This window comes from Amblyomma mixtum, chromosome 1 (genome assembly GCF_055824585.1).
Source record: "Amblyomma mixtum isolate Tamu chromosome 1, ASM5582458v1, whole genome shotgun sequence".
NCBI lineage: Eukaryota > Metazoa > Arthropoda > Arachnida > Ixodida > Ixodidae > Amblyomma > Amblyomma mixtum.
This window is the reverse complement of record NC_143012.1, coordinates 109,050,416-109,071,710: the sequence shown is the minus strand read 5'-3', so window position 1 is coordinate 109,071,710 and position 21,295 is coordinate 109,050,416. Positions and strand designations below refer to the sequence as shown.

General features: G+C 47.3%; 2 protein-coding genes across 5 annotated transcripts in view; both read left to right on the top strand.

Moving 5' to 3' along the window:
- The window catches only part of LOC149367496 (uncharacterized), a 200,006-nt gene that overhangs the window by 21,384 nt on the left and 157,327 nt on the right, over nucleotides 1-21,295 (top strand). The window lies entirely within an intron of this gene.
- On the top strand, nucleotides 7,766-12,632 carry LOC149367499 (uncharacterized). Its single transcript, XM_089555808.1, has one exon. It carries the CDS (start codon nucleotides 7,768-7,770, stop codon nucleotides 9,496-9,498), a length of 1,731 nt encoding a protein of 576 aa, XP_089411934.1. The 5' UTR covers nucleotides 7,766-7,767; the 3' UTR covers nucleotides 9,499-12,632.

The following is a 21,295-nucleotide window of genomic DNA, read 5'->3' as shown; positions in this document are numbered from 1 at the left end:
GCGAGGACATGAAGAAAGCATCTCTGTGACTCAAATAGTCTTAATATTATCGCTTGTAGGCAGAACATGGAGGGCGGCAATATTCGCGATTTTGAAAGCCAGTTTTTCGCAAAAAAGTTAATTTTTTTAAGTTCACAGATTTTTTCGGACTGTTTGATTATTGGGACCATTTTTGGGGTCCTGCTGTGTCAGAGAAATTGGTCGGCGACTGTACTGTCGTTCTCTTTTCTCTGTTGCCTGCCACCCTCAGCCAGTAAGTTGCTGCGCAGGCGAGTGGATTCGCTAGGGAAAGGAGCGTATTGTGCAGGGGTAGCCACAGTGGGAAAAGGGTAGTGCGGACACAAAAGGCAGAGACGGGCGGAAGTTTGGGCAAGTTGGCTGTTCGTGATAAGTGCAGTCACAGTGTTGCGACTACCCAATCATGACGACCCGCGTGAACTTCTACCCATGTACAAGGATGACCACAGGAGTAGGAATCTTGAGTACAAGTCCAGTGAATGACGACAGAAATAGAAACATTAGCAAAGAGATTCAAAGCAAAAAAAAAAGATACTTTGCAAACTGTTACTACGTGAGGTCACACACTTAGAATGCAGACAGCGGCTGGTAGAAAAGGGTAGGATGGGTTGTAGCTGCAATACGTGCATTTCTTTTCGCTGTTTTTGTCCATGAGCCAAGCTTGCTTGTCTGACTTAGTAGTCTTGAGGGCTACCGGTGAAAGAGTGGGCAGAAGAAGCTTTCCCCTGGCCTGGTGCTCGGGTTATTGGGGGTGAAACTCTTGGGAAATGGGTGTCTGGCCCTACCTTGTGAGGACGAAAAATACCTTGTGCCTCCTCGGCACTCTTTGGCCAGAGCGGCAAGAGGACTGCTCCATAGCTTTCATGTTGCCGACTCTATTTGGAGCGGTTATGCAGTGTCGCGTGCCTCAGTTTGGTGTTATAAATGTGCCTCTTTTCTGTCCGGTAAACATTCGGCGGCGTGCGCATGTGTCGTTCTCTTTCCTGTGCTGTCGTAGTTGCGCCACTGTTCTCTTGCACCACATCCAACTCGCCCAACAATCTGCTATTCTGAAGGCCACAGCTACCCTCGTGCCATAAAAATGCATCATCGTCACCGTTCAGTGCATTGGAGGAGAAGCCCCAAGGTAGAGTAGGGTGGAAGGTGGACAGCTGTATCTTGCCAGTACTCACCTTCAGGGCAGTAATGTGGAGGCTAATAAAGAGGCTTCAGTGGAAGTTAAGGAAATCACAGCAAGCTATGGAAAGGAAAATGGTGGGTGTAACATTGAGATACAGGAAGCGGGCGGAGTGGGTGAGGGAACAAACGTGGGTTGAGGTGGCGGTTCCACTGCCGCCACCTTGCGAGTAGTTCAGATTCTGCCACCAGGCTACGACACTCATCCATCACTGAGAAAGTGTCTTCCCTTCTTTCCCCCCGAGTGACCCAAGACTGGTTTTGGTTGAGATGTTGAGACATGTGTCCGGTCCTTTCTTGACCCGTGCTGCGGAAAAGCTTTTCTTTTGCTGCTGCGCCTGCCTTGAGAGGATTACAAACGAACCATGGCAAACCCAGCTGCCTGTCCCCGTCGTGCGTGGGGGGAGGTGTTGGCTGGGGTGGTTTGGCATGCTTCTTTCTCTGCCTGCCCTTTGCTCGTTGTTCCAGGGTAGCTGAACTGGGGCCTGCTGGCTTGCCTAATCCGCGTGACACAAGTAGAGGACGTGGCGCACCAAGAACGAAGCAGCACATTCCCCTCAAACCCGGCTCTCCAGCCAAGCCTAAGCCATAGAGGGAAGAAGGTCCTTGTCGTCACGAGTGGGACTTCCTTTTTTCGGGCTACGGTTCAGGAAGGGTGAAGGGACAAAGAGGCTACCCTCTTTGTCCAAACGGCGTCAGAGGTGGGGTGATCCCTTTTCGGGATAAGGATGCATGGCACGGGAACAAAGGACCGTTTCCTGCCCTCTCTTGTTTAGCCTTGGCTGCATAGCCACAGAAAGCTGTACGGTCGATGTTACTATCTGGTGGGCCTCCTTTGAGGGTATGTGCCGCTTTGTTCTTGAGTTTTACCAGACTACAGACTTTCCTGTTTTCAATGTCGATACATGTATTAGTGTGGGCAAAGAAAAAGAAAGGAAAATAATGCTGCCCAGACCACACTGCCTGAGGCACAACGTCGATACAGTGGAAACTTGGGAGAGTTGGTGATAATTGTCGACATAATTGCACAGTGCAAATTACTAAGTAAGCAAAAAGAGAAAGCGGACGCCAAAAATAAGAAAGGTGTCAAAAGTTCCATATATATATTTCTGGCGTTTTTTTTTTTTTTTCAGTGACCCTTATAGTTGAAGTCGGCGCCTTCCTTGTGTCCATCCTTCTGCCCACGTCTTTTGTGCGTGCAATCACTTGGTCATTGTTGATGCGTAGTTATATTAGTAGTAGTCGGAACACTCCTGGTCTAGAGTGTAACCTGCCAACTCTAGCGCTAAAATACATTTTTTTTATCAAGTGGTATTACATTTATGATAATAAAACTGTAACAAAGACAGCTAGACAACTTAGTCAGCGCTCCACGGATGCCTGTCCAACCTGTAAAGAACAAGGTATGGAGAAGTGGGCAATTGTCAATTTCTGTTTACCCTTGAGATGAATTGACATTGCGCAAGAGACGTGAAATTGCTACCGAGAGGGTTAGCACCTCAGGGTGTCGGAATGTGTTCACCTCAGAAAAAAATATTCGTCATACATGCGGTGGCTTCTTGAAACCAGTTCCGATTAACCTAGACAGAATTTTTCCAAGGTTCATGAAAATGCGGTACAGATGCATATCATTCAAGAGGCGGACTCAGACTAAACATTGTACGAAGAAAGGGGTGGGTGGGTGGGGGGGGGGTGCAGGAACTTTGCCAAAAAGGGGGATCGGCTACAAAGGGATAGTTCTGTAGGCACTTAGGGCGACCCCCTCCCCTCTCCCATTTGGACCCTCAACTGTTTGCTCTTGCTTATGTTAGACGTACGTCTTTCTTGCATCCACTTTGCATCATTAGGCTGCTTAGTGCCTCTAGAATTTTCCATTGCGTGCTGAAATGTATATCTTACTTGCCTTGCGTTGATTTGCCCCGATTTTGGTCGGATCAAGGATGTAAAAAGCGCACGCGCGTGTGTGTGTCTATGCGAGTTCATGCGTGGGTACCTGGAATTTGAAAGAATTGCTGTTATTTTCGCACCGTCTGTTGTCAAGCAACTACAACGTGCTTGTAATCATTTTCCGAGAATTCCTTTTCCTGTGGCGCTGCCAGTCTACCCCTTCAGGAGTGGAAAAGGAAGGAGGCGGTCCTCTGTGCCAGTTGGGACTTCTCGGCACTCGCCTTCGGTTACAACTAAAGAACGCACACGCAACTCAGAGGGAGCCCGTCGATTTCTGTGGCTGTGCATGCACTGCGAAACAGAGGGAAAGAGACGGCACCGTGTCCTCGAGAGGGGAATGTTCTTTGTTTGGGATAAGGCTGCATGTAGTCTTAGCTGCATAGCCATTAGTAGTTATTAAAAGAATAATAACGCAAAAAGAAATGAAAAGATTTTTCTGCCATCGTCTCTAGGAGCACCAGAGCTGGGGCAGCAGAATGGAAAGGAATAACGATCTGACAGGTAGGAGAGAAATAGAAGTATCAAAAGACAGGGAGAACGGACAGCGTAGTAGTAGGTTTGGCGCCTCCGTCTGTTGTCTCTGCTGCACTGGCCACTGCAGGGGGGGGGGGGGGGGGGGGCTCACCTTTTGGATATTTCTGCGCGAGAGCGTCTTCTGTGCAAAAGCGCTGAATGTTCTCGGTGGGGCCGTGTTTGGCATGAGACGGTCGTGGCAGCTTCAGTGTCCACCAGGGCTGTCGCGGTGCACCGGTGGAGACCCAACAGAAAACTGTTCGGTCAACGCGCTTGGCTGGGCAGTCTCCTTTGATGGGGATGTGCTGCTTTGTTCTTGAGTTGTACCCGGCTTACAGGTCCGTTCGATTCACCTGCACCACATGAACTGGTTCTCGCGGCGCTGCACCTCACTTGGATTTGGTGGAACATGGCGCCCTCTGAACCACAGCATTTGTTTGAAAGAAGTGCGAGTCAGGAAAACTGCACCGTCTCGGTGGTTAGGGACGAAATAGTGCAGCTGCAGCCACCATGGAGGCAGATGACGGTTTGCAGGTGGTGGTAAATGGCAGAGACTCAAGTAATTCCACTCGTCGACAATCTAGAACTCTGCTCGAGTCCTCCAAAGAAACGGCTCGAGGCTGGTTCAAGGCATTGAGGCTGGTTCATGGCAACATGTTATTGTGATGTGCTGTTTGAACATTTCTTCACAAGATACGAGATGTTGGCAGCTGCTGATGACAGCTGGCTGCAAGTCATTGGCGTCGCCAAGGCTAGTGACGACCAGGCCTGCACTCGACCATTCGTTTTGGAAGCAGACAGTGCCAAACTGCCAGAACTAGCGCTACTGGCGCTGCACACTCGCAACACTGCCGCAGAACTTTGCCGGTCTGGTGCAGCGAGTGCAGGCGAATCGAGCGCTCTCCAACTTCCCCTCCACAGCGCTAGCCGGCAGCACGAAGCGAAAGCCTGTCTCCTTCCCTTTCCTGTTGCTTTAGCAATGCCAAAGCTGTCCTCGAAAAATAATGCGACGCCCAGAATGCGCTTCGTAGCGTCAGGTGAAAAAAAGTTGACACGTACAAGCGCAAAAAAAACACGGACAGAGAAGAGACTTGGACAACACGAGCGCTTACTTTCAACTTTCAACAGTTGAAAGTAAGCGCTCGTGTTGTCCAAGTCTCTTCTCTGTCCGTGTTTTTTTGCGCTTGTACGTGTCTGCTATGAACCAACTAGCCCAAAGGTCTGTGCTCCTGAAAAAAAGTTGGCGGCCTAGCCCTGCTATGCCAGGGTATACGTAGCGTGGCTCTGCGCTGGCGGCAGCAGCAGCTGGGGCGAGCGCGCTCGGCAAGGCGCCCCAGCTGTGCGCAGTGACGTCACTCACTCCTTGTGCATGCACAGTATGGTCGATGGAGGGAGCATGCGAAATGGCCAGACTGTGGCCAGTGTAGCTGACACTACAAAAACAATCCGGCAAAGCAATGTGGCGGAAATGTGCTTGCAAGTTCGACACACACTACAGAGGGCAAGATGGAAGGAAACGTGCAAAACATCGTAGAGACATCGTTCCCTCTCGTCAACACCTCCTGATTTCAGCTGTTCAGTAGCGCCACACTCGCCATTTTCCTGAACTGTGATTATTTAGTACATGCGCGCAAACGTAAATAGCGTCACTTAGTACATTTATCGCATGTCGCTGCGTTATTGCTATTATTGTTTGTATTTTTTGACTTTGTAGTTGGTAATTGTTACAAGTTGATTAAAAGAATGACAGCCTGGTACTTTAGGAGTATAGTTACCAAAAAAAGAGAAACTGCGGAACGTTTCAAGAGCTTGTGTCCTTCCTAAGCAGAACGAAAAAGTTAGCTAAAATTAACAAGACAGTGCACATTCCCCAAAATTCGTAGAGTAGAAATGATGCTTTGCCATGTAGAGCAAAGTATTAAGTTTCTTCACGCAAAATCTCAGAAGTGCCAAGTGCTGGTTAGCTGAACAGTATAGCTTTCTGTTTTCAACTATTTCGAAAAAAATGCTAACTTTGATCAGCAATAACTTTTACACTAAATGAGGCAGATGAATGATCTTTTCAGAAAGGAAGAATAATTAGACGGTCTCAAAGTGTGCAAAATGTTGCCGCAGTACATTGTATATCCCAAAAGTTATTGCAGATTACATTTTTGTGTTTTCTACGTTTCTCTAACATGCGTGGCTAATAAACCAGCCTGTACACATATTTCTAAATGCTTAAACATGCTCTTTAGCATCAGATCTGAAAGTATCTTGAAAGATTTTTCTCTTGGTGCAAGAGGTTTTTCACAATTTTGCATTTCCTGGGACAAGTTGAGCTCAACTGCCAGTTTTCACCTTTGCGTTTTCTTTTACAGTTGAAACAAATTTGCAGCTACCATTAAACCAAATGCATCTTTTGAAAGCAGAGGAAATTAGCTTTTTGGAGATATCTGAACCATATTTACGAAGCGAACGAGCGAGGTACAGTCGACGTACAAGCATCACCAAAAATGGTTCCCACTCACCGTCAGAGTGGGACCGCCACCTTAATGACATCCTGGTCGAAATCAGGAGGAAGAAGTGGGCTTGGGCAGGGCACGTGATGCGAAGGCAGGATGACCGCTGGTCCTTGTTAGGGTAACAGAGTGGATCCCAAGAGAAGGAAAGCGTAGCAGGGGGCGGCAGAAAGTCAGGTGGGCGGATGAGATCAAAAAGTTTGCGGGGATACAGTGGCCGCAACTGGCAAAGGACAGGGTCATTTGGAGAGACATGGGAGAGGCCCTGCAGTGGGCGTTGTCAGACTGATGATGATGAAGTAAGCACTGAAGCATGGAGGAAGCTTGGAAGCAGCAGAAAGACTGGTTGAGGAGACGTCCTCAGCTATAGTCGGATACAACTTAAGTCTGCAGTGAAGCTCCGCCCACACCCTCTTTACCGCCAGTCACTGTTCCTCCGCGAGGTTGCAAAATAGTCCGTTGTTCAAGCTTTCCTTGTAACCTAAATAAAGATCTAATCACAAAAAAAAGATTATACAGGCATAGATTTTAACATTTTCACTCGATTATTACAGTGGCGCATTGAAAGCTTATTTCTTGATTGAGCTCAAATAAAGCGTTTGCAACGCAAAAACCCAGCGCGCGCCACACAACATCGCAAGAGGCAAAAACCATAATTTGAAACATTTTGTGCGACAATGCAAATACTGTAACTTTCTTCATTAAAAATTAATATATAATAACTCTCATTACTGTTTACAGCGGTATAAAAAATATTGTTTGTGCTAGAGGTGCTAAACAATTCGAGGCTTAGACATACCGTATTGTGCGTTTTTATCGTAAAGACTTGCAAAAATTTTCCCGCCTCAACCGCTCGATCGTTTGCGGTGAAACTGCACACAGAGCTTGCGCAATACGGTAACTTTTATATCGTAGCAAGTTTTACACCAGTACTTACTTAGTTGAGCCGTGCATGATGCGAAATCGCAGTTGTCTGCGTAGGGATCGTTGAACCAAAACCCGCAGACGCCGTTTTTTCGCTGAAAGGCGGCAGTGGCGCCATCTGTTTTCAGCAGTGAAAAGCGTCATGACAAGGTGCCGAGGTAGCCGAGGTGAGCGTTGCATGAAGCGCGTGCCTACACTGTACGCGTGCCCTTTGAATGTGCCGTTTTTTTCCGGCTAACTGAGCGAAAAGAAATATCAGAACAACTGATTTAACGAGGCTTTACCTTTCAGTTGATATTATTTGCAAAATCGCCGCGGCACCTTGTCGTGACGCTTTTCACTGCTGAAAACAGATGGCGCCACTGCCGCCTTTCAGCGAAAAAAACGGCGTCTGCGGGTTTTGGTTTCACGATCTCTACGCAGACAGCTACGATTTCGTTTCATGCACGGCTCAACTAAGTAAGTAACGTTGTAAAACTTGCTACGATACAAAAGTTACCATATTGCGCAAGCTCTGTGTGCAGTTTCACCGCAAACAAACGATCGAGCGGTTGAGGCGGGAAAATTTTTGCAAGTATTTACGATAAAAACTCACAACACCCCAACAAACCAAAAGCCTCTCAGAGACGTCTAGCTAGACGTCTCTGAGAGGTTTTTGGTTTGCTGGGACGGTACTTCTGTTTCCAACATGGATGTCATTCCTGAGGACGTGTTTTTGGCTGAGCATAATTATGCTTCTGCCGTTCCTCCAAATGCTTCGTCGAGTTCGCCTTCATCGACTGCGCAGTTATCAGGTACGCCTCAGGAGCTCCAGGACAGTGCGACAACACCGAAGGGGTTATTCAAAAAGAACAGAAGTGGAAATGCCCTCTGCACTGCCGCTCAGCAAATCGTGCTGAATGTTTACATGAGTCTGCGAGAAGAGGAACCGAAAGCATTGATCACGGAGATCTGCGAGAGGGTGAGCCACCTAACCGGTGTGAGCTTACGCAAGGTTTTCGATATCAAGAGCGCTGCGAAAACAATGGACGGGGAGCTACGGACGCCTCCACGGAAGCGGCCTAAACGTGACGGCTGCAAGAGGCGCATTCACACGTATGACAGCTTCGTATTGACCGCATTAAGGAACTGCGTGCACAGCTTTTTCCGGCGCAACGAGGTTCCAACAGTGCAGAAGATTGCTGCAGAATTTGCATCCGCGGACGCCTCAGAGGAGCTGCCTACACTTCAGCCATGGACCATCCGCCGCCTCCTCCTGGACATCGGCTTCAAAAACGAGAAACGTGGGCGGAACTCCTTGCTCATCGAGCGCGAGGACTTGTTGCGGTGGGAACATAAGTACCTGTACGAGATCGCCCGCTACAGGGAAGAAGGCCGCAAAATATTTTATCTCGATGAAACGTGGGTAACCGCTGGCCACACAGTGAGTAAGGTGTGGTCCGACAAGACAATCGAGTCGTCACGCGACGCGTACTTGCGCGGCTTGACAACGGGGCTCAAGCAGCCGTCAGGAAAAGGCCAGCGGCTGATTGTGACTCGCATCGGTAGTGAGGACGGATTTGTTGATGGCTGCTTGGATGTGTTCTTGGGAAAAAAAACAGGCGACTACCACGAAGAGATGGACGGCGACCGTTTTGAGACGTGGTTTAGATCCGTCCTCGATAAGCTGCCAGCTCGAAGTGTTATTGTCATGGACAATGCGTCCTACCATTCCAGACGCGTGGAGAATGTCCCGTCACTCTCGTGGCGGAAGGCAGACATTCAAGGCTGGGTGGCCTCGAAGGCGATACCGTGCCCCGCCACCATGACGAAGAAGCAGCTGCTTGACCTTGTAGCCACCGTCAAGGCTCAGTTTGTAATGTACAAGGTTGATACAGCTGCTGAAAGTGCTGGGTGTGCTGTCCTTAGGCTGCCTCCCTACCACTGTGAGTTTAATCCTATAGAGCTTATTTGGGCACAGATTAAGAATGGAGTGGCAGCACATTCAAGACGAGGGATGTGCAGGCTCTTCTGCTTGCCGAAGTGCAGAAGGTCACGGCAGAAAACTAGCTGTGCGGCATGTGAAGGACATCGAAATGGTTTAGCAACAAGCTGGAGCCAATCATCATCAGCTTGGGAAGTGATGACAGCACTTCCGAAACCAAGCTCTCTGGTATCGAGTGATCTCAGCATTGTCAGAAACAGCGAGTCATATGCTTTTATCCAGGGTGTCGAACCGGAACCGAACCCGAAACCGGAACCGAACCCGAATTTTCGCCCGGAACCGGAACTGAACCGAACCCATATTTTTTTCACCATCTTGGAACTGAACCCGAACCGGAACGATTCAAAGGAACCGTTCCGAACCGATTCGGGACCCGGTTCAGCCCCACTTTTTTGCATCCCGGCATACCTCATGTTTACGCACAAAATGAGATGATCTAGTGCATAGATTACCCATCCGTAGCTCTCTGCACTGGGAAGTGCGAAAATGGTACCCAGTATATGCGACACAGGAAGTCTGGTGCCTGGGAAGAAGCCTAATTGACGTTTCTGTAATGTACTACCGCCAATTCTAAAGACTTGTACGTCAGGTTTATGTGAAATCTTGAGTTATTACCCCTGCCCTTTTACATATTTGCGTAAATATTTAATCAGGTTGTTAGGACTGCTCGAACTCAATAAACTACTATAGACAACAAATTTTTCCTTGCGTGATTTCTTCTTTCAAACGATGCGTTAGACATTGGGGTACATGGAGCACCCCCTGGTATCCACCAAAGACATCATAAATAATTTATATTTGAATTTCTTCTTGACCCTGTTTCGGTTTCACCAACATAACAATGGCTGTGACGTGTAGTGGAAATTAGGTGGTTGTCACCCAGACTTCGCGCACTTTTAGTGGGAAGCTCCCAGACACCCTTAGAGCGTGTGGGGGTAGCGGTCTCGGACTCGAAGGAGATGCCCTCGACTCAGCGTGGCAATCTCAGCGGAGACCAGCTACCAAGTGACAAGAGGTTTTTGGGCGTTCGGTGCCCAGCTTTCGCTGGTTGCAAGCCAGAGAATGGGTCGGAGCCAAAGGTTCACAAACAATAACAAAGTTTATACAGCAATTGAGACGATACAGAGGATTTCACAATCACTCGTACAAACACATACCAAGTGATTAACAAACAATGCAATTCGTGCAAAGTTAAACTCGAGAGAGAATGCAATACAGAGGCAATATTGCACCTAAAGTGCACTAACACAAGAGAGAGAGGTAAACAAACAAAACACAATTTGTTCACCGGGCACTGCGGCAGTCCGACGACCAGAGTTCCACGACGATGCCGTCCCGCAGACTGGCGAACGTTGCCTCGTTGGTCCGATGCTGGCCGAGTGGTGTTTTCCCCGGGAGTCGAACGGGCGCGCTTCAATGAAGCTGAAACGGCGGTCCGGACTGACTGATAGCTGTCAACGCCTTCTTTTATAGGCTCGCTTCCACGTCTGTTTGTTCAACGCGCCAGAGTAGGCGCGCACATACACGCAGCATTTGCAGTGCTGTCTCCCTTCTCTCTTCTCACTGGCCGCGCGTCCCCATTGGTCAGAGTCAGGAGTCGTTTCGCGAAGGTTCCAGCGTGTTCTAGCGTGGCGCCGTCGTGGCGGCGTCGCCGACGTCCGAGTGCAGAGGAGGGGGACGTGACTTAGTGCACGCAAGGCTACGCCCTTTTCCTCCGGTCAGCAGAAGAACCGACTCGCATGTTCGAGAATCTTCGGCGTGGATGACTCATTCCTTCGGCGCACGCTGTCGCGATGGAGAGAGAGGCACGCGCTCGGCGGGGGCTTTCCCTCTCTCCCGTTGGGCTCGCGCCGGCGAGACGCCGTGCGCGCGGCGGTTTTTGTTTGTTTGTTTTTAAAATGCGCCGAATTTTGTGACAGTGGTGTGAGGGGAAATAAAACGGAAATATAACTGCTGATACGTCGTTCGTTGTAATTATAGGTCTTGGAGCCGCCGGCTGATTAAAGTGCTATAGTGAGTCTAAACAACGTATCAGCGTTTGTATTAGTTTTCCCGTGCCTCTCGTGACCTAATGTTGAACTCACGTCACAGCCATCATTCGGTTGATAAAACCGAAACAGCATGAGAGAAAAAATTATTTTCTAAATTATTTATTGGCAGTAGGGGAATACCACACGGTGAACCATGTATTCTAAAAACTACGGCGTCATTTGAAAGGAGAAAACACGCAACAAAACTGGGTGTCTATAGTCATTTCAGCGCCGATTGAGAATGCCTTCATTTTCTTTGCGTCATTTCCCACAAATAGATGAAATATTAGCGCGAGGACCCAACAACGTTGTGATGGTGAAAAGGAAATGGCGCAGTAACTGTCTCACTTCTTGATGGACACCTGACCCATGGGTGAGAGTGAAAGAAGAAATAGAAACAGGCGCAGTAGGGGAGGGCTCAGCAATAATTTCTACCAGCTGGGGATCCTTAACGTGCACTGACATCGCACAGCCCACGGTACCTTTTGCGTTTCGCCTCCATCGAAACTTGGCCCCCGGGTCCGGGTTCGAACCCGGGTACACCGAATAAGTAACCGAGTGCCCTAACCACTGAGCCAGCGCCGTTCGTAGTGCAACATGTACTTTTGTAAGCGTTCATTGTCTCAGACAGCAGGTTCTAAATAAAACCCCTCACGATGAGTCTGTAGGGCAATAAAGGAAAAAAAAAATGGCTCAATGGCTGTGGAGCTCCGCTGCTCATTCCAAAAATACAAAAACCAATGTGTTCTGTCGCACGTTGCAAATCCCCAGCTAGTGTCGTCAATCTAGTGTTAACAAAAGAAGAATGTATAAATTGGTGCAGTTTCTTTCTTTTTTAGAATCCGCATATTCTTGTTTGTGCGCGACGGAAATATGCAACGAAAGGCGGGCCCTTGGCAACGGTGGAGATGTACTAATAAGAAAAAAATTAAATACCGATTGCATAAAAGGGCAATGCGGAAATACATGCGCTCGCTGGCATGCGATAGTGATTACGCCAAGAAAGATGCTGCACTGAAATGTAACTGCGATGAAGTGATTACGTTATGTCGATTCGCTGAAATCGTTCTGCTTCTAAGAAAAAATATCTGCCAGTCGCCAGCGCGCGGCTCAAAGCCTCATGCCAGCATAACTCCCTTTCTCCGCCCGCATATGGAAATTCCAGACGGCGCACACATCAAGAAAGGGGAACCAGTCAGGAGGTTGAACTTGCGCAGCATATTCCTCCTGCATTAAAGTGCACTGTTATCTGAACAGTGACCTCGTTGGACGCGGCGGTTCTGCGTGTTCATCCATCATGCGGGTTTTCCACACGCTAAACAGTCCTATGAACACGAAGAGTTCGCACGGAATTCCGAAGTTTTTCATCGCAGCCATAAATGTTATAATCAAATGTATGATGTCATTGGGTTTTTTAAGAGACTGCTTAAGTATGTCCTAAAAGAACACAGCATCGCGACAAAAATATCATTTTATTGCTCAAATTCATTCTCGTTGCTCGCACAGGTAGAAATGCACTGACCACGGCACAAACATCCATTTGGCGTGAAGGTACTGTCTTTTGCAAAAGTTTACAGCCCACCACACCATTGAACTAAACGGCGCGGTGGGCTGTAAACTTTTGCAACTGACGGTACGTCCTAACATGTAAGGCCCATGTCTGAAGCGTGAAAAAGGTTTTTGTGGCAGATTGAATCTACAGTCGAGCCCACTTCTAACGAACCTGACGGTCACGCGAGTTCAGTTCGTTATATCTGATGGTCTTAGCTAGTGGATTCTTCTTACAACAGCCAAAAACACTAAGGCCGCTAAAAGTGGCGTTTATTTCTTATAAAACTGCGGCCTACTTGTGCAAAGCAGAGCCTGTCGCAGCCCTTTCCAGGCTATCTAGGGCGGTCATTTAATCCTCGTCGAGACCTTGCTGCCAACTATCAAATTCAGGGACGGGGTATCACTAATCATGGATGAAGTGTGCATGGAAACTGGTGGCAGGTCGTCCACATAATTGAGATTCCTGGCAGTAGGGAGAGCTCGCGCTTGGTGTTCAACGTCTCTGTCAGAGCAGGAGCTTCTGCGATTTTGTGGTCCGCAGGAACATAGTTATCCGAGGAACTATCTGGTCGGCTATGGATCCACGAAGGGCGTTGCCACAAATCTGCATGTTCCTGGTCACGCGTGTTTTCGAGCTTCTTCTCCCGTACCTGGGTTGATGCAGCGACGAAGTAGCGCAGCGCTTGTGGCGCAGAATGCATCCGTTGCATTGTCCGCTGTATGACAATGCCTGCACATAGTAGCGGCGCTAAAGATGGAGACGACTGGGCAGGCTATGTTTGCCACGTGACCGGCATGGCCAGCAAGGATTTCAGAATTGTGAAATCGTTGCTGTTAGTTGATCCGCGACCATGGTCAGCAACTTCGCTTTCGACGATGCCCCTTTCTCACGCGCACCGCGCTTCTTCCATTCGTGATGCTTTGCCGAGCCGGCGAACGCGTAGGCAATGATTGCCCTCGTTGGCCATCGACGCGGGTTTGGCCGGCGGTTACTTACTATTTCAATAGAGGGTTATAGCATATCGTTACCGCGTTTACTTCACTGTTTACAGTGTTACCGCATGCCGGACTTTCCGGTTAGCGCTGCGCACGCCAGTGCCGCCTTTTAATTCCATTTCTGGGTTGACATGTTCTTTCCGGGGCGGTGTCGTGAAGGTTGAGAGGCGCTATTTCATCTGCGTGCTTAGCGGAAAAACTACCTCTGCAACTTCAGGGTAGTTCACCGCGCCACCTCATTCGCTGTAACCCAGTGGTGTGGCCAGAGTTGTTCGCTGTATCTGCGACGAATTTGCGTTGCCCTTATGCATATTTTCACAGGAGCACCACACCCGCTCGTAATAAGCGAGCGTTCGTTATATGTGCGGCCATTAAAGTGGGCTGCACAGTACATCCGCTGATGATACACTGGTATCAAGAAAGTCTAGATAAGGCTGTATATGTATGGGTAGAGGAAGTAATGACCGATCGCAACATTTGCCATCTGCTTTGTGGAGAGGCCGTACATGTAAGTAAATGCGAAGAGTGAGAAAAGCGAATGAATCAGCACAAAGCTTTCTCGCGAGCATGTCCCGGAAATGCAGGCGAGCACTTAGTCGCCTATTAAGCACAGCTTCCAGAAAGGGGTTGTTTGTAGCTTTGAAAATAAATGGCTGAAACAAGTTGGTAGAAAAATGGTGCAGGCCAGATTAACCACTCTTTATTACTCCATCAAGGGCGCGAAAAATTCTGTTGGCACAAAGGTTGCCTTTGATAGCGCCCCAGGAAAAGTCACAAACATTCTATGTAGTGCAAGTATATCTACTTCCTCGCACAATGCTGCACTTGCAAGAATGTTGCAGCTCAACGTAGCAATGAAGATGTTGACAATTTGTGTCCGTGCAAAAACGAAGCTTTCTCAACCCATTCAAGCGTGTGTTTTTTTATCATACACTTGTTATCAGAAAAAAAAGAGGTTGACGTCACCATATTAAGCCAATGTCGTAATTTCTTATTGCATTATAGTGAGAAGCCACGATTAGCTGTGTTTTTGAAGATACTGAGCTATAGAGGCTCGGGATATATAACGTGAGTCACAAAGGTGATGTCGAATAGGTGATTTAAATAAAATATATTTGCTAAGTTCTGGATGTTAGGGAGAGCCAGCGCTCCCATGAGGCTCTCGTTGGGCGGCGTATGGGCGGTGGAGGGACTCTCGCACATTTTTTTACCATGCTATAGTGAAGGAGGGGGGGACTGACAAGTCGGTTTCGGGGCGACGGAAAGGTCTCTGTCTGTATGTAGGTGCCGCTACATGACAGTTTCGTTTCTCAGTAGTGCGCGGGAACATACAGGGCGCGTGCGGCGCCAATTTTGGGGCCCTGTAAGTACACTGCGAACAATAAGGTCCCAACTGACTCAAGCTTCAGGGGAAACCTATTACTCGCGCGACGGGGTCTCCCAAACTGCTCAAGCAGGAGGGCTTTGTAGATGCAAAATCCACCGGCTTTTCACATTGCACCTCATAAGGTGGATTATAGCGTATACATAGCCGATTTTCATTAATTTCGAGTTCATTTCATTTTGCGGTTGTTGCCGTAAATTCATCTTTTTGCTGCGGACAATAAAATAAAATGGGTAAATTGAGAACATCTCGCATTGAACAATTTATTCATGCTTAAGTAACGCACTAAACACGGCAAAAGGAAGACGGGAGACGACACGAGCGCTGACTAACAACTGGTTACTTTTTCTGGGAAAAGTACATAAAGGCGCAGGACACAGGGAAACACCCCAAAAAACAAAAGAACAAAGGTTAAAACTTAAAAACCATACTGCGCATGCACATCACAGTCGAGTCATGATGTCTTTTTCAACGAAATTCGAAGACTATCTTCCATAGTAGACGGCACTCTCCTATCTCCTGAACTTCACACAATTGCCAAGAAAGCCTGACTCCTTATCTACAAAATTGACAGATGATGAAGCAACACACTCATCTGCTTCCTGCCTGATCATAAAGGCCTCGACTAACTCCCTACAAATGCAAACAGGGTTATTAAACAGGACACTTGTCTTCATTACTGAGGGAAGCAATTGTTTGGTTTTGGTTTTGTGGGGTTTAACGTCCCAAAGCGACTAAGGCTATGAGAGACGCCGTAGTGGAGGGCTCCGGAAATTTCGACCACCTGGGGTTCTTTAACGTGCACTGACATCGCACAGTACACGGGTCTCTAGAATTTCTCCTCCAAAGAAATTCTAGCCGCCGCGGCCGGGATCGAACCCGCGTCTTTTGGGTCAGCAGCCGAGCACCATAGCAACTGAGCCACCGCGGCGGCCGGAAGCAATTGTGGCACTCACGGCAATGCAAAGCCAAGTTGTACGACACCGCTACTTTTTTCACCCATCTGTGATGTTTGAACAAATGCCCACTGCTTCCCCACTTAGAAAGACCAGTCTCCTCTTTAATCACCCCGATCGAATTTGTAGGGAGATGGTCGAGGCCTTTATGATCAGGAAGGAAGGAGATGAGCGTGTTGCTTCACCATCCATCAATTTCGTAGATAAGGAGTTAGGCTTTCGTGGCATCTGTGTGAGGTCCAGGAGATAGAGGAGTGCCGTCTACTATGGAATATAGTCTTCGAATTTTATTGAAAAATATGTCATGACTCGACTATGATGTGCATGCGCAGTATGGTTATTTAGTTTTAATCTTCGTTCTTCTGTTTTTTGGATTGTTCACTGTGGCCTGCGCCTTCATATAATTTTCCGAGAATGTAATAACCAGTTGTTAGTCAGCGTCTGTGTCGTCTCCAGACTTCCTTTTGTCCTGTTTACTCCTCTGCTTAAGCATGAACCCTTACCAACTAGCCCAGTTTTATGTTCTCGTAAACAAATCTTTGCATTTTTTTATTTTGTATACCGATGTGCCAGAAAAAAGAAAACGCATAGCAAGGTTGACTGAAACCCATCTGCGTTCTAATTTTTTTTTTCCTGAACCCGTTTGAACCGGTTTGAACCGGTTCGAGATGGTCCGAACCGGTTCGAACCAGAACGGAATAGCCCTCTGGAGCCGAACCCGGAACTGAACCCGAAAGGCGTGAACCCGAACCCGAACCGAATCTGAAAAAATGCCGGTTCGACACCCTGCTTTTATCACCATAATGTACGATCTTGCTTCAATGCCCCTAGTTCTGCCATCTGACAGGTGTAGGGGGTCTAACGTCCCAAAGCGACTCAGGCTCAGAGGGACGCCGTAGTGGAGGGCTCCGTAAATTTCCACCACCTGGGGATCTTTAACGCGCACTGACATCGCACAGTACGTGGGCCTCTGGAATTTCACCTCCATCGAAATTCGACCGCCGTGGCCGGGATCGAACCTGCCTCTTTTGTGTCAGCAAGCCACGAAATAAATTTTGCCCATTGTATCACTGGTGGGTACCCAATTATGCCACCTCTTGAGCCTACCTCTGCATCACCAACCACGAGGCTCCTGAAGCACAGGCTCACTTTGCAGTGTTGTCCTGGAAGCCTCATCGTTTCCATGTAAGATGAACTCTCTGATGTCGGCGGTGCCCCTTCGATCGCTCTCAGTGCCGTGAGAGATGCAACTGTAGGAGAGCACGGCGTGCCTCTTTTAAGTCATGTTCAATGTTCTGTGTTGCTTGGTGACGCTGGCCCTTTGCGATCATCTCCCCTTTGCGATCATCTCTCTTTGAACAGTACGCATTAACAGTGGACAGTCACTGTGTGAATGCAATGTTGAAGTGTAAATGCAGTGTATCTCTATATGTGTGAATGTCATCCCAATCTCATACAGGCTCTTTCATCTCCCTGAAGCCACTCAGCCTCTGCTCTCTTCCCTCGAATCATCCTGCACAACACCACAATATTGTTTATTAAATTCAGCAGTAAGCATGAGGTCTTTCTGCTGCCCATGTCTCATAGATGTTTTGCTGCAACTCGAAACACTGAGTTAATACAAACAGCAGTGAAAAGTTGATCCAGCAATATTGTGTTGTGGACTCCTATATATTGGTGTTCGGCATAAACCAGTTTTGTCGCAGTTGCTGATTATTAAACATTACCTGTTCATACCACCCAGCTGCTTAGCGCACCTAACCAAGCAAATAAATTGGGCCCAAGAGCTTTCCAAATTTCTAATCATATGCAGCTTAATGTTTTAATATGCAGCAGTATAAGCTTGATAAGAAATTTTTCCCGGTACTCCCTTTATGGTCTTTACTAATCAAGCATACTATGCCTTTGACATCGGGTGCTGCTATGAACATCTCTACGTTCTGTTATGTACAGTACGGTATGGTATAACATCCCGAAGCTGCACAGGGGCTATGTGACAGAAACGTCATGTGGCACTTTAATATAAGGCAATGCTTGAGTAGTGCATGTAGCATATGTGCTCCCAGAACATTGTACCTATGTACCACTCCTTTCCATTCGTGGTGACGCAGGCAAACCTTGGTTTTCCCATCTTTTGAAAAAACTATCGCAAAAGAAAAAACGCCTTTTCCGCGCTGCCAAAATATCAAATTCTGCTCTTAAATGGGAAAAATATTTTACTGCTCTGAGGGATTACAATAAGCTTTTAAAAAGTTCTAAGAAAAAGTTTTATCATCTAGACCTACTGAGCATCCTCCGTACCAACCCCCCAAAGTTTTGGAACGTTCTTACTCCTCCGCGTAGTAAAAACCATAACATTTCCTTGCTTAACGAAGACGGTTCTCTGGTACCGGTAGAGCAGCGCTCCAATGTAATGAATTCATACTTCTCATCCATTTTCACTCATGAACCTGCTCAAAGCACGCCGGTCTTACCTCGCTCACACCTCAGCCAGATGCCGCCCATTCATATTTCTGCAGAAGGAATCGAGAAACTTATTGACAGCCTTAAGTTCTCTACCAGCCCCGGCCCTGACAACCTCCCCGCGAAGATTCTGAAGTCCACTAAAATAATTTCTAGCCTGATCTTGCAAATCATATTCACCCAGTCATTAACCGACAGCTCGCTTCCGGAAGACTGGAAACTAAGCAAGGTAGTGCCAGTATTCAAATCAGGAAACCGCTCAAATCCGTCCAACTATCGCCCAATTTCATTAACGTGCATTGCATGTAAGCTCATGGAACACATTATATACTCTCAAGTCGCCAGCCACGTTCACAATAACTCATTTTTCTTTTCTAAGCAGCATGGCTTCCGCCCCGGTCTTTCATGCGAGACACAACTTTTTGAATTCACTACTGACCTTCATTTGCATTTGGAATCATTATTTCAAACCGATGTCATATTTTTAGACTTTTCAAAAGCATTCGATCGCGTCCCGCACCGACGTCTTATGTCAAAACTTTCTTGCCTCAATATTGATCCCCTCACACTATCATGGATTAACTGTTTCCTCACTAACCGGTTTCAATATACCGTCATCGGCGGTTATCATTCAGCAACTCATGAAGTGATTTCAGGCGTGCCGCAGGGTTCTGTGCTTGGGCCCCTGCTCTTTCTCATATTTATCAATGATCTCCCATCTGGCATATCTTCGTCCATTCGTCTTTTCGCTGACGACTGTGTGTTATATCGTCGCATTTCCTCTCACGACGACCAGGTTATCCTACAAAATGACCTACAAAAAATAGATAATTGGTGTTCCGAATGGTTGATGGAGCTGAACATCACTAAATGCAAATTTATGCAAATTTCACGCAAGCATTCCAATATTACGTATCCTTATTCTCTTCAATCAACTATCCTTTCGCAGGTTGAATCATATAAGTACTTAGGTGTCACAATCAGCAGCAAACTGACGTGGGAAAAACACATCACTCAACTTGTTGCTGATACATCAAAAACACTGGGTTTTTTTAGAAGGTCACTTTCACTGTCTCCGCAATCAATCCGTAAACTAGCATACGAGACTTTCATTCGCACTAAACTTGAGTACGCATCAGCAATTTGGTCTCCTCACCAGGCTTACTTAATTAACACCATTGAATCCATTCAGAATCGTGCGGCACGCTTCATTACTTCATTACTTCAGATTACGATTTTCACCACAGCATTACCACTATCAAGTCATCCATCGCTATCAGCCCACTAGCCCTTAGACGCAAAGTTTCTCGCTTATGTTTATTGCACAAATTATATCACAATTTTCCTAACCTAAGCGAGTCCCTTCTAGTCCCTCCTGTGCGCACGTCATCCCGTTTATTCAACTCCATGAGCATCCAACGTTTACACGGATCAACTAATGCCTTTAACAAATCTTTTTTGCCAGCCGCTATTCAAGACTGGAATCGACTTCCAGAATCGGTTGTCACTGAAAGCGATCCAGAAAGGTTTAAAGAACGTGTGATGTGTTATCTTGCTGTATAAATGGTTTCATTTCCCTTTCGTGACTTTATTTCTCTTTATGCTTTTGTTGTGTGTGTGTTTTCATGTTTGTTCTTTTTTTTTTAATTCTTTTTTTCCCCACCAATGTGAGTCATGATGAATGTACTACTCCCCCCCCCCCTTATGTAATACTCCCTCCCAGGGGCCTTTAAGGGTCTAATAAATGATGATGATGATGATGATTTGAAACGAATTCACCCTTTAATGTTCATGATTTCAAAAAGCAATGGCTCATTTGCTCTGTGCTGCAAGAGAGCATCACCCATTTCACCTTGTGCAGTTAAGATGACTCTGCTCAAAGCTCTAGAACAGTTTATTGAACCATACAAAATTGCACGGCATCTACGAATCGTCAAACGGAGCTTACGACTCCGCCGTCGCAGAGTGCGCGGCTGTCTCGTGTTTCGCCTCCATCGAAACGCGGCCGCCACGGCTAGGATTGAACTCGTCATCGGGCTCAGCAACCGAGTCAACAGAACGCCCGCAAAGACGGCACTCACCTTTGCTCAGCGACCAGTTCGGACAGCGCTGAACAGCTGATACAATACGCTCGAAGCTTCGGTTTAAACAGCGAAACAAGGAGCACTACAGCAGTGTATGCATGCACTTGACATGGAAAGACTTCATTACGAGTTGTCTCTGCAGTTAATTTGTGCCGTGCTTATGCTGCACAGTCTATGCGGGTGGGAAGTGAGGAACTGCAACGATGTCGAAAATACTGGCTTTCTTCGCTTCAGCTATTAGATTTTAAGTATCACCCGTGATTGAAAACTGCGACCGGGGAAAAAAAAGCGAAGCTCGCTTAACTCGACGTTAAACGAGCTCAGCAAGCAGCGACTACGAAGCGCCAGCGATGAAATGAGCTGTACCGCGGACTTTTGCAACAGTGAAGTGTTGAAACACTTCACACTTTGTTCATGTCTGCTATACACGGCACCGTTTCCACTGATGAAAACACACTACAACAACAGCAGACGATGCGGAGTACAGTTACAGTACAGTGAACAACAAGTGTGGTATCAAGTACGACGCCATTTTGAAAAGGTCGCATGACGTCGATTTTTTTCGTTTCTGTGATTGGCGGGCGGAGCAACACAACGCACACGGACTTTGTGCCCAGTGTTAGCAACTGCTGTTTTTTTAAGTTGTATCCTACTATAGGGACAGAATGGAACTGTCATTAATCACTTGGATTGGAGTAGCAGAGGAGTTCTACACTGCTTAGTACGTCAGCCAAGATAATCGCAGCACCTGCTGTAGAAATAGACATC

Excerpts from the sequence above, each read along its gene's own strand:
- LOC149367499 (XM_089555808.1), top strand. The coding sequence starts at position 7,768 with ATGGATGTCATTCCTGAGGACGTGTTTTTGGCTGAGCATAATTATGCT.